At 39.8% G+C, this 13,071-nt stretch overlaps 2 protein-coding genes across 7 annotated transcripts in view; one reads left to right on the top strand and one right to left on the bottom strand.

The window, feature by feature from the left end:
* Positions 1-13,071, bottom strand: part of WIPF3 (WAS/WASL interacting protein family member 3) — a 96,480-nt gene that overhangs the window by 16,386 nt on the left and 67,023 nt on the right. The window contains exons 8-9 of one of the 4 annotated variants that reach the window (XR_509039.4): positions 8,787-8,934; positions 1,413-2,219 (exon numbers count right to left, since the gene is read on the bottom strand). The exons of 1 other annotated variant lie outside the window; for it this stretch is intronic. Coding sequence is in view for 2 of the 3 variants with exons in the window: in XM_008170421.4 (XP_008168643.1) it covers positions 2,212-2,219 (8 nt within the window). In the remaining variant the exon portion in view is untranslated. Of the gene's footprint in view, positions 1-1,412; positions 2,220-7,674; positions 8,935-13,071 lie in introns of those variants that run through there. 2 more of the 4 variants (XM_008170421.4, XM_008170418.4) reach the window with 2 other exon arrangements.
* SCRN1 (secernin 1) overlaps positions 1-13,071 on the top strand; it is a 52,351-nt gene that overhangs the window by 27,034 nt on the left and 12,246 nt on the right. For 2 of the 3 annotated variants that reach the window (XM_005297014.5, XM_042861869.2), the window contains exons 4-6: positions 3,541-3,743; positions 6,722-6,916; positions 8,385-8,550. In XM_005297014.5, coding sequence (XP_005297071.2) covers positions 3,541-3,743; positions 6,722-6,916; positions 8,385-8,550 — 564 coding nt within the window. Of the gene's footprint in view, positions 1-3,540; positions 3,744-6,721; positions 6,917-8,384; positions 8,551-8,756; positions 9,727-13,071 lie in introns of those variants that run through there. The other variant, XM_065587043.1, reaches the window with a different exon arrangement.

Below are 13,071 nucleotides of genomic sequence, written 5' to 3'. Positions count from 1 at the left end.
GAGCATACTTACAAGGGGAGATAGAGTCAATGTTTGTAATGGCTCAGCCATTCCCAGTCCTTATTCAAACCGGAGTTGATTGTGTCTAGTTTGCATATCAATTCTAGCTCAGCAGTCTCTCGTTGGAGTCTGTTTTTGAAGTTTTTCTGTTGTAATATAGCCACCCACAGGTCTGTCACTGAATGACCAGACAGGTTAAAGTGTTCTCCCACTGGTTTTTGAGTATTTTGATTCCTGATGTCAGATTTGTGTCCATTAATTCTTTTGCGTAGAGACTGTCCGGTTTGGCCAATGTACATGGCAGAGAGGCATTGCTGGCACATGATGGCATATATCACATTGGTAGATGTGCAGGTGAACGAGCCCCTGATGGTATGGCTGATGTGATTAGGTCCTATGATGATGTCACTTGAATAGATATGTGGACAGAGTTGGCCTCAGAGGATTGATTTTTACTCAAGAGCTTGGTGTTAAAGTAATTGGCCAGGCTTAAGGAAGCGGAAAGTTATGGGGATCAGCAGATCTTTAGACAGAAGTTATGTTGCATTTTTTCATCTCCACTACAGGTCCGCTGTAGGTCAGACCTCCTAAACAAGTTGCTTGTTTTATTCTCTGCTCCCAATAATTTACAGGCGGCCTCAGGAGTGCTCATCTGTTTGAAACAAGTGAATTAATTGTTTCCCCCGAAGAGGAGTGGGGACAAAGACAGATTGTAGAATCTGATTTTGTGGCCCATCAGAGCCAGCCTTGTACGCTCAAGACTCTGTGCGGACACAGCAGCTCTGAGGTTGTCCCATTTTCCTCAGTATCTTCAAACCACCGCTCTAAAAACATATCCTCACACCAACAGGAGCAGAGCAGGCAGCAATTCAGTGCTATTTCTCTTCCTCTCCCACTGCCTCCTCCACACAAGACTTCTGAGCCTGACTCCAGCAGCCTGGGCCCCAGAGATCTTATGCCCAACTTTGTGTGTCATTTATGTGCTCATCTTTTCTAGAAACATAAGTGTGTAGAGGATTAAGATGTTCAGTCAGCTTTAGTGGAAATCAGGCATCCAGATCCTTTAGCTGGGGAGCTAGACTCTGCCCATTTTGGGAAGAAGAAAATTACCAGGGAAACCAACTTCAATCTGTAATCAGGTTTTGTTTGATCAGATTTTAGTTTCACAATATGCCTTCCCCAGTCCTTTAATATATCATAATCCTCTTGGCTGGGTCTCTGAGGCAAAAATAAAGGTGTGAAATGACTGTTGTGCCAAATGCAGTGACTGTTTGACCAGCAAAAAATATGCCTGTTATGCAAAGATATCTGCCAGTGTATTGGGTTTTCCACTGTTAGTAGCAGGAAATCTAATTGATTCATTGGGGTATCATACTCCCATGTGTCTCAGGGGAAAAAATTTTGAAACAAACTTTTATGCAAAAATTAAAATTGTTTAATGGTATTTGAAATCCCATGACAGTAACAAAGCTCTGCCCTTGAAATGCATGACCATCCACAACATCAATGCAAAAGAAAGTTAGTGTTTGCATTCCCAGTAACGAGTACATGCTGCTGGTTGGCCAGTGGCCAATACCCATCACCCATCAGCTGCACCCTTCTATCTAATTGCACATTTAGGATGAGGTCCTGGGACATCTGCCAACTGTCTGAATATTAGGTCTTGTCTGATTTTTAAGTCAGGCATCCTGGCTTTGAGAGGGAGTGACTGGGATTGCACATACAGCGGTTGGAGATGTGGCACTGCTTGAGCAGGAAGATGGCAAAGCTGAAGGATGAGAGAATGATTGTCAGAGGAAGCCCATACAGCCATGAGACTTTCTCCAGAGATGTTCAGCAGCCTGCGAGTGGAAGCAAATATTGGAGTGAGCACACCCCTTGGGCTAGGCTTGCTTCCACTGAGTGCTCAGACCCATCTCTGGGATAAAGATTCTTAGCCTTTGCTCAACTTCTACATTTAGCTGGAAACAGTGAGATCATTTTACAATAAAACCAAGCTTCTCCGTTCTTTGCTTCCCCAAACTTCTTGTTGTGGAATGTCAAGGTTTGTTTGAGAATCTGATGGGGAGGCCTTGGCTATGCCACAGGCTTGAAGTGCAAACATGGGTAAGTGATTTAAAGCTGCATTTTCAAAAGGCGCACTCCTTTAGATGCCCTGCTTCAGACACCCAGGGCTGTATTTTGAGACTGACTTCAGTCAGTGTGGGCGGTTCACAGATCTGAAGATAAAAAAAAAAGCTCTGTCAAATTTTGTTCCCAACTTTAGAGAAAAGAGTCTCAAAAATTTGGATCTTAACCGCTGCCTTGGTTTTCCCACCTATCGGCAGGGCTTAGATTGGATAGGACTAAGACATAATTCATTTTTGTAAAGGGTTTTGATTCTCTAGAAGGCGGATGTAAATACAGACTTTGATTTTTATTACTACAGTAAGTTTTTAATATGGGAGGTTAATGTAACTGACAATAAGGAATGTACAGTATGGTATGCCAGAGTTAAGATATCAATGAAATCATATTTGTGGGTATTGACATTTCTAAAGAGTTTGTACCTAGCTGATGGCAGAAATAGATTAAAAGATTAAATAAATAGAAACCTCTAATCTGTTGCCTAGACAGCAGTTAAGTAGAGCTGAGTAGCTGTTAGCTAATTTCCTAACTAGGATGGTTTCATTTTGAATATAAATACTTCAGATCAATATGCTAAACCCCATTGATTTTACTATTCTGATTCGTTTTCTAAAACCAGTAGTTAAGTTTACTTGTTAGGATTTGCAAATTTACTTTTACACTCCTTTCAAGCCAGTCACATTCAGCTTTGGCAAGTACCCTGCATTTTAGTACTTCCAAACAGCATTTAAGAAGTTAACACAGTAGAGTTGCCCACAGACACTCAAAGATGCCTTTGTCTACAGTATTAAACAGTCACTGAAGGCTGATGTGCAATTAATTTTGTATGGAGGGTATGATGGATAGTAAGTGTGGGAGTACAGGAAGAGAAGAGTGATAAAGATAAGGTAACATTGACTATTCATTCTCTCATCCTTCTGTAATATCTATTCCAAATTATCTGGGGTTTTGTACACAGCAAGAAGTGTACAGATCTGCTACTTTACAACTGTCTTGGAAAATTCTATTTACCAGTCAAATTCACTCCCCCTAAAGAGGGTAAATAGAATCTTGCAGGCCGTCTTAAGACACAGTCCCTGTTACATTTAGTACTTGTGTTAATTGTAGCAATTGTTGTAGACTTGTGGATGGAGAAACCAGTTTAGATAATATGAAAACATCATTATAAAGTTCTGGGCCTAGTATTTCTAGTGAACCTTTAAAGCAGAAATTGCTGATGTCTGACCAATAACTTCTGAATGCACTTCTCCTGTTAGATACTTTAGAAATGATTCCATCTGACATCAGTAAAACTGTAGCTCATACTATAAGATCCTATTCCAAGCTTTTTGTTTAAAACAAATGAGTCACTGCAGCACATCACTGGACTTTTCACTGTTACTTAAATTGTATTGGATTTTTTTTTTTTGTAAGGCTTGGCCTAGAAAGAGGCGCAACAGCTAAAGAGGCCTTAGATGTAATAGTTTCTTTGTTGGAAGAGCATGGACAAGGTGGAAATTATTATGAAGATGGGAGCTCCTCCCATGCTTTCCAAAGTGCATTTCTGATTGTGGACAGAGCAGAAGCCTGGGTATTGGAGACTGTTGGGAAATATTGGGCAGCAGAAAAAATCACAGGTGAGTTTTAACTGGTGGCAAACTGGTTATCATAAGAAGGCTGCATAACATCTCTTCAAAGCTTGTTTTATTTATTCCCTTTCATTTGGGGTAAAGATATCAAGGGGTTATGAAGAGGTCTAATTGGAAAAGTCTAAATGGCTTGGATGTATCAAATCAGTCAAACAATGAAAAGCTGCATGATGTTGGTAGCAGCCTAGCTTCAGTCTAACCCATTAAGTGTCCTTCTTTTGTGTGGACAGATTGTCCTTCTGCAGTTATGCTATTTCTCCAGGCAAGGCTTGAAAGTTTACCAGACCCCTATGGGACAGAAGAATAATTTTTCTAGCCAGACATAGATACTAAAGACTGATGGAGGGGACTGTCCAGCAGTAATGCCCTGATGAAATACCCCAATTCCTGGGAAGTAGTAAGATACTGTTCCTGGACCCTGTTTATATTGACCCGTCTGGCTGATGTTAAGTGGTCTCATCTCTTATTTGAACCTCCTGGTTGCTGCAATTAGTGTGTCTGCGACTCTACCCTTCACCCGCCGTCTAAGTCATCCTTCCCACTAAATAGAATCAGAGGACTGGAAGGGACCTTGAGAGGTCATGTAGTCCAATTCCCTGCACTCATGGCAGGACTAAGTATTATCTAGAACACCCTGACAGGTGTTTGTCTAACCTGCTCTTTAAAATCTCCAATGATGGAAATTCCACAGCCTCCCTAGGCAATTTATTTCAGTGCTTAACCACCCTGACAGTTAGGAAGTTTTTCCTAATGTCCAACCTAAACCTCCCTTGCTGCAATTTAAATCCATTGCTTCTTGTCCTATCCTCAGAACTTAAGAACAATAATTTTTCCTCCCTCCTCCTTGTAACAACCCTGTAATAACTCCATTGCCTACATCAGCTGCTGCTCGTAGCTTTTCCCAGGCAGAAGCATGAAGTTATTCTTGTTTGTTTTCACTTCTGCTTTTCCAGATCCTATTAGTACCAGTGAAACTGACCAGTTTTCACACTCCTACCACTTGCAAAAGCTACCAGCAGCAGGAGAGGGAATGGAGGAGGAGCCTCTCTGCAGGTCTAGGAATGCGGCACTGCATTGTTTTACATTTATTTCCCATAGGAGGGTCTCTTTGCAACCATAACAGCTATTCTTGAGCTTTTCAGAGTAAAGCTTTACTACAAAAGTCACGGGCACTGGTATGCTACGCTAAGCAGGGAAGTTCGCTATTCACCGGTGCTTTATAGGACACTGGGTTTTTCAAACCTTGTCTCTAGAATCATTTGGTATATTGGGTCTTCTACATAATTTTGTTACACGGAACTTTTTTCCTTAAATGAAATTGCTTGATGAACTCTACTTATGATGAAGAATACTTTAATTATAAAGCTATCCAGGAAATAGACGTTTGTAAATGAATAATACTCATGCTATTGTCTTGTTGCTGATCTGAATATAGCACTGACTTGAGTAATTCTGTCAATTTGAATCTACTGGAAAGAACAAAATTTAAATGTTTAATTGTTGTAATATTTAAAGGGGTGCTAATGGTTTTTTTTGCTTTGCTTGATAATAACATATTCCAGATGGTCAAATCAAAATTATTCCAATCTTACAGTCTCCTGAAAATGAACAGCTAAGAGATTAATGCCCTTTCACGGTACAATTTAAGTTTGAACGTGTGAAGCAGAACATACTGAAACCTTTCAGCCTGCCACTAACCCTTGGTTTCTGTAGTTGGTTTGTAGGCAGTAATGCGTATAGCAGCTTTTAACTTGGATTTGTAATCACTATTTCAAATTTTATTCAGTGGACATTAGAAAGGCAACTCTGATTCTATAACAATAGCTGTTAATGATGCTATTAAAGTAAAAATTTCATAAACCACTTTAGCCTGCCTATTAAAAATAAGTCTGCTACCTTCACTGTCAAGTTTTGTTTGGATAATGAGTATAGTTTAAACAATTATTTCCATTACTCATATGATGTGTTTACTGTATCCTCTGGTGAGTATCTGCAGTAGCAATCATTAGTCATGCTGTCTGATGTGTATGGATATAAACAATTCAGGCAGAATTTTTTTTTGGAAAAAAAGTCATACAATAGACAAACACATTGAAGTCTTATTATTTTCAATCCATATTATTGTCTTAACACCTAGAGAACCATGTTTTAAAAACAAGTCTTGTGCTCACAAAGACACTACATTAAATTTTTACAGAAGGATTTATAATTCAATATTGCATTTTAAATATTGAACATTAAAAAAAAAAACACTTTAAACAAGTATTCCTATTTGATTGGAAACCAGATTATGAGTTATTCCACACGAGCTCTTCTTCTGCTGGTCTTTCAAATGATGCCCATTTTCGAACAAGAAACTTAAAATCACCGGTTTTAATTAGGTGACAGTTTCTGGGATAGAAAGTTATTTAGCAAATGTGTATAATGCTGTGTTGAATAGTGGGATTAACTTTTTCTTCAAATAACACGTAATGCCGCACAGATCAACTCTGGGCTGAAGTACTATTGTGTCACTTCCTTTGGGTTGATTGTAATCATGTTGGATGAGCTAGTTAATGTGGTCTTGGGCAAAGGGTCAAGATCACTTCCAAACAAGTTTTTGAAAGTGAAGTGTCATAACTTAGCTTCTGGAAATCTAAGAGCCTGATTCTCTACTGCTTTGCACCTTGTAGAATCTCTTCCACTGTGCAGAGGTGGTTGAAAATCATAGCATTCTGATACGGTAGCATTGTGCAATCATGTGGTGCAGGGATAAGTATCTAAACATGACACAAGATGCACTGGAGAATCAGGCCCTGAAACTTGAAGTGATGAGTAAATCCTGTGCCTGTGTAATTAGGTGACTATCACAAAGAAATGTCTAGATTGGTCAATGGCTTAGTTTGCTAATAAAATATTTTGCTCCTCTATCTGCTTCTAGCTACATTGTAGTAATGGTATATTGTGATTTGTGGCTCTTTCCATAGAGGGAGTAAAGTGCATTTGCAACCAGCTTTCATTAACCACAAAAATTGATGTTGAGCATCCTGAGCTTAGGAGTTATGCAGAGACTCAAGGCTGGTGGACTGGAGCTACAGAATTCAATTTTTCTGAAGTGTTTTCTCTAGCTGAGGACCATTTAGGCTGCTGTTCAGGCCAGGAGAGCCTAGAAAAACAAGAAGGTAAGCAGAAAGGCTTTTTCCTTACTGATTTTTCTTGCCACTTAATTCCCACTTTTCTCAACTAGACGTTCAGCCATAGTCTTAAGTGGGTACAAGGAGAGCACTTTCACATGGAAGGAAAATCCATAGAACAAATTGCCTCGAGCAAAACTCCTGCATGAAGTCTTAACGCCTCAGCCTAAATTTAGATTAAGGCTATTTATCAAATCACACAGACTAGGATGGTGGAGTGTAAAGCTCTAAATTTTGTGGGTTCTTTTAGTCTTTTCATTGTAGGTTTGATACATGGGAATAAGAGTAATATCGTACCGGTGCACCCCTGTTCTCCTAGCATGAAAAGATGACTTACCTTAGTAGAAAACAATGAGGGGGCATTGTGTTTTTCCAGAAGAATGTTCGTATCAGTCCTATTGTGAGGTGGGGAAGAGGCATTATCTAGCTGCCTGTGGAACCAAGCTATGGTTGCAAACTATGAGAATCGAGTTCTGTTACAGCAATGAAGATGCACTTAGGAAAGACTCCCCTCCCCCTGCCACTTCCCCTTTTCAGGCCAAACTGGATGTTTTTATTACCAGAGCATTTCAATAATCAAAATCTGCGATCAGCAGAAATGGGTTTATGTTCTGGTCCAGAATTTACTAATCACTTAAGATAGCTGGAGCTGGCCAGAACCCTTTTTGGAATTACTGCAGCATCTGCTGCTGTGGATGAGTAATGTGTAATCTTTGTTCAAGGCACATGCATGAGAAGTGTTGCCATTCTCTTTAAAAGCTCTATATTAAGGATGATTTGGGCATATTTGAAATGGTAACGAAATCTAGTTATTGTGCGACAGGAGACTGGATGAAAAACTTTTCACTGCAGTGCACAATGCTAGTAAGGGTGGTGTGGTCCAATGCCCACGACTCAAAGTAATTCTCAATCTGTAGGAGAGGGTCAGGAGGAGAAAGAAATAGAAACTAATTAGAGCACCTAGAAAAGTTGAGCTTGAAACAGAAAGCTGGTCTTAACCATAACTGTAGCAGAGCTGTCACTCTCTGCTATAATACAGTCTAGTTAAACATAGATAACTGCATCAAAAGCCACTGGAAACATTTGATGATCCATGTTATAGATTATCTTTACCACGCCTAGAGCTGTGAAGCTTGTCTCTACACTTCCAATCCATTAGACATGATGGGCCAAATTCACACTTGGGTCTGTGAATGGAGACATTTACAGTGGCAAAAAGTCCATCAGTTAGAGGGTTGAGGCAGTGCAAGGCAGCTGTAATCTGTTCTAGTATGTTTCAGGGTTTAAGTTTTGTAAATACAAGCTGTTAATAGTGGTGGGGGTATGTTCCCACCTATATGCTGTGGCACTGTTTGCGCTGGGCCTGATGCAATGCCCATTGAAGTAAAAGTACTTTCCTTTGAATTTGGTGGGATGTGGATCAGGCCCATTGGGCACCTTTTTCCCCTTCTTGCAGGAAATATCACTGTGCAAACAATGATGGATGTCTTGCGTGACAAAGGTAGTGGTGTCTGCGTGGACTCCGAAACTTTCCTCACTACAGCTAGCATAGTGTCTGTTTTGCCTCAGAACCCTAGTTCTCCCTGTATTCACTACTTCACTGGCACTCCGGACCCTTCAAGGTAAGTCAGGGTGCCTGCTGCCCTTCTGAGACTTAGTGATGCAGGCTTTAATAAGGAGATTCTGGCTGTGTGTATGTACATTGAAAGCTATTAAATCTGATTTTAGTGACAGATTTAGGGCCCCCTTGTGACTGGCTTTGCATGGGTGAACAAAGAGGGAGAGGGTGCATATAACTTTCCTTCCCCTTCATCATGTTCCTTCACAGAGGTGTGCTGCAATTCCTGTCTATGCTCACCACACAAAGGACTATGTTCTATGTCAGAAGATTCAGCACTCCTGCCCATCGTCTTCCCATACACCCTTTGGATCATGCCTTTGTTTTCAGGACATGGATTTCTCTCTGAATGCAGTTTAAGTAGAAATCCCAGTAAATACCTATGGTACTAGGACAAAAAAAACAATAACACATTTTGTTAATCTTGGTGTAAAGATCAGTAGCTCGCTAACATTCCATACATTAGGTCTTACACGTAAATCCTACTATGGTATTTTAACTTGTTCAGAGTGCTGGCTTTGGTAATTGAAAAATAGTTCACCATCGAGGCAAGTTCTTTTAAATGAAACATTCTTTTCTTCTGTTCCATTTCACTTAAGGAGGATATCAGCAGAAAGTAGTAAAATTAATGTAAATTCAATTTAATTTCTTAAATTTTAATCTTAAGAAGGAGAATAATTCTTCTCACAGTGTGTCATATTATAATGGCTGAGCATGTACTGTAAGAGGCTTAGTGATACTCCATTGTTCTGGCCTTTTTATTTCTAGTGTTGCCAAAATAAGTTTGAACAAATTTGTCCAAACCTCATTCTTAAACTACAGAAATGAACACAATAAAAAAAAATGTTTAGTTATCTTAATTCAACTTTAGGGAATAATGTGGCAGATCTAAGAAGTTGCAATCTCTCCTTAGTCACCCAAAACCAACACGGGAAAAAGTTTTAGTTTTTCAGTTTTTATACAAAGTGTTACAAAAATAATATTCTTGTGAGTGAGTAATATTGTGCATGTAGCATTTAAAGCATTTCTGATTTGCAGTTTTGATGTATTGGGATTTAATGTAAAAAAAACAAGCCCTTGAACATATTCTTGTTGCTAACTAGTTTTCTGACAATCTGTGCTGCATCTAGATTGTATCATGTTTAATATAAAGTTGTGGTGAAACTGGTCTTGGAATTTTCATGGTTCTTGTACTTAATTATGTCAAAAGACTTATCTTTAATAAAACAAACAAACACAAAGACCTGATACAAAATTCATTAAGTCTTCCATTGACAATGGGCTTTAGATCAGGGTGTAAATCCCTCAATAAAAGGACAAGTACGGTACTGATGCTTATACTTCAAAATAGACTCTTGAAAACCAAAACGACTTTTTGCTACGAGTCACTTTCCTAATTCTCCCCATTTCCTTTTGTTAATCTATGAACCCACAATGGTTAGTTCCAGTAACTTTTAGGACAGAGTTAAAGGGCAGTTTCAACCTTGACTCAGATTTTGTTTCATAGGTTCAAATCTGATTCTTTAAAACAGGTAAGGTGATCCCTTTGTCCCTTCCTCACCCAAGCTTTTGTGGTAGTATAAAAAACACTTCCTGTCAGAGTAGATGAGTCTGACACAGTCATGACTGGTTACTAACATTTTGCTTTACATTAGAACACAACATAAGAAACACATTCAACAGACAGAGCCTTTACGTGCATCCTAGAAGCCTTGTTGGAACACCTAAGTGCTATGTGATTTAAATGTAGTTTATTGCAATTTAAAATGGAAGCTATCAGAGTTGAAAAGCCAGTGATCACTTACGCTTAAAAAACAAAACAAAAAAACCCCAAATCACATTTACATGAAACATGCTAGATCATTTTGACATCACAGCTGTTCTGCTCCCACCCCTACTCTGTTTGTTGGGCCTAGTGGTGCAGTTTGATTCTGTATCCTGTGACTGGCAGGGAGAGTAAAAGATTTGACACACTAACCTGTACCTACTGTCCAGACCATGATTAAAAGAACACACACGTCTGAGTACTACATATACAGTGTGTAAACTTCAAAGAAGGAGGGAACTGCTTAGGGTGGCCTAAGTGGCGACTGCCCTGCATAAAATTACCATACCATGGTAAAAGAAAAGAAAAGTTATGATGAATAGCAGGAAACATTTTTACGTAAAGGTTTATTGTAACATCCTCTCGAGAAGAAATAACCTCCCCTCCCCCCGTTACTTAAATCTGGACAGGACAAAGTACTGGGGAATACTATAGGGAACAACCCATGGCCTAACAAGTCTCTCTCACCATGAACTGTGAATCCCAGCTTGGGTTGCTCAGCATTGTTTTTTAAACTAAACCACATGCAACTTAAGAAAATGTTTGCCACTTACTGTATATTGGAGAAATGATGCCGATCTGACTATCCCCTTGGACAACCAAAGGTCACTACAGTCAGATGACTATTAGTTGTCTTAGAAATCATAGAAATGTAGGCCAGGAAGGGACTTTGAGAGGTCATCTTGTCTCCCCCCCCGCCATGCTGAGGCAGGATTAAGTAAACCAAGACCATCCCTGAGAGGTGTTTGTCTAACAACGTCTTAAAAACCTTCAGTGATGGGGATTTCACAACCAGTGTTTAACTATCTTTCTAATTAGAAAGTTTTACCTAATATCTAACCTAATTCACTCTTGCTGTAAATTAAACAAATTACTTCTTGTCCTACCCTCATGGACACTGAGAACCATTGATCACCATCCTCTTTGTAACAACCATTTACCTATTTGAAGACTCCCCCTTCAGCCTCTCCTCTGCATAAATATGCCCAGTTCTTTCAACGTTTCCTCATCGGTGATGTTTTCTAAATCTTGTGTCACTTTTGTTGCTCTCCTTTGGACTCTTTCTCCCATTTGTCCACATCTTAGTGTGGTGCCCAGAACTGTACACACTACTCCAGCTGAGGCCTCACCAATGCTGAATAAAGCAGGACAATTACTTCCTGTGCCTTACATGGTAATATATCCTAGAATGGCATTTGCCTTTTTCCACAACACTGACTCATTCAGTTTGTGATCCGCCATAACTCCCAGATTCTCTTCTGCAGTACTACGGCCTAGCCAGTTATTCCCTGTTTTGTAGTTGTGCATTTGATTTTTCCTTCCTAAGGGCTGTATTTTATACTTGTCTTTATTGAATTTCAGCTCATTGATTTCAGTTCTTCAATTTGTCAGTCATTTTGAATTCAAATCCTGTTCTTCAAAGTGCTTGGAACCCTTCCCAACTTGATGTTGCCCACAAGTTTTATAAGTATATTCTTAACTCCATCATCCAAGTCATTAATGAAAATACAGAATATTCCCAAGTCAGGACAGACCATTCTGGGATTCCACTTGATAAGTGCTCCCAGCTTGTAGCAAACCATTGATAACTACTCTGAATACTGTCTTTCAACTTGTTGTGTACCCACCTTACAGCTAATTTCATAGTTCTTATAGTCTTCTCAAAGACTATCATGTGGGGTTCTGTGAAAAACTTTACTAAAGTCCAGGTATAGCACATCTACTGATTCTTCCTTCCCTCCCCCCATCCACTGGGCTGTTTACTCTGTCAAAGAAGGAAATTAAATTAGTTTGGCATGATTTGTTCTTGACAAATCCTTGTTGGCTGTTACTTATCTTACTATGCTCTAGGTTTGAACAAATTGATTGCTTAATAATTTGTTTCAGTATCTTTCCATTTATAGAAGCTAGGCTGATTGGTCTATATCATTCCCCAGGTCCCCCTCATTCCCCTTGTTAAAGGTAGGTACTGCATTTTTCCTTCTCCAGTTCTCTGGGACCTCACCCATTCTCCATACGTTCTCAAAGACGGTTGCGTTGGCTACTTCCTTAAGTACTCTATGTGACTAAAGTGCTTCCAAAGGGGTTCCTTAGTGCTGAAGGGAGTTTCATCCTTCACCTGGGAACTCAAGTCTTCATTGGACTCTGAGCAAGGCAGTAAGTAGGCTGGCTTCTCCAAACTACTCTTTACCTTACCCAGGCCCATTGCTCTCCCATCTGTGTCACATAAAGTCTGCAGCAAGGCTTTCAACACCCGTTGGGATTCCTTTTCCTTCCAGAGCAAAGCTACAGTCTCTAGCCTGGCGGCAAACAGACAGACTTGCAGAGGTGCTTCCCTCTCCCCATCACAAGTGCCTGGACAGTTTGTTTAGTTGCGGGTTCTTAGAGCATTGACCCAAACTGTAAACCCCTGTATATAATGGAAACCACTTACAGCCAAGGGGTGCAGCAGCACCCTATGCTCCCCATAAAGCAAATAAAGCAAGGTTTGTACACAAGACATTAAGAAAAACAGCCACACCAGAGTTCCTGCTTCTCTGTGAGTTAAAACTTTTCTAGACGAGCTATAATCAAATATAATAAAAACTCACTCACAGCTCTGTCAGTGCTTCTTTGTGAAGAGAAAAGCTGTCCTACTCTGGTCATGCCAGCCTGCTTCCTCACTCCCTGAAAACCCCTGCCAGCTGATTGTCTTCCTTA

The sequence above is a fragment of the Chrysemys picta genome, chromosome 2 (assembly GCF_011386835.1).
Source record: "Chrysemys picta bellii isolate R12L10 chromosome 2, ASM1138683v2, whole genome shotgun sequence".
In the NCBI taxonomy this organism is placed as follows: domain Eukaryota; kingdom Metazoa; phylum Chordata; order Testudines; family Emydidae; genus Chrysemys; species Chrysemys picta.
The sequence above is the reverse complement of the archived record's forward strand: the minus strand, read 5'-3'. Positions and strand labels throughout refer to the sequence as shown.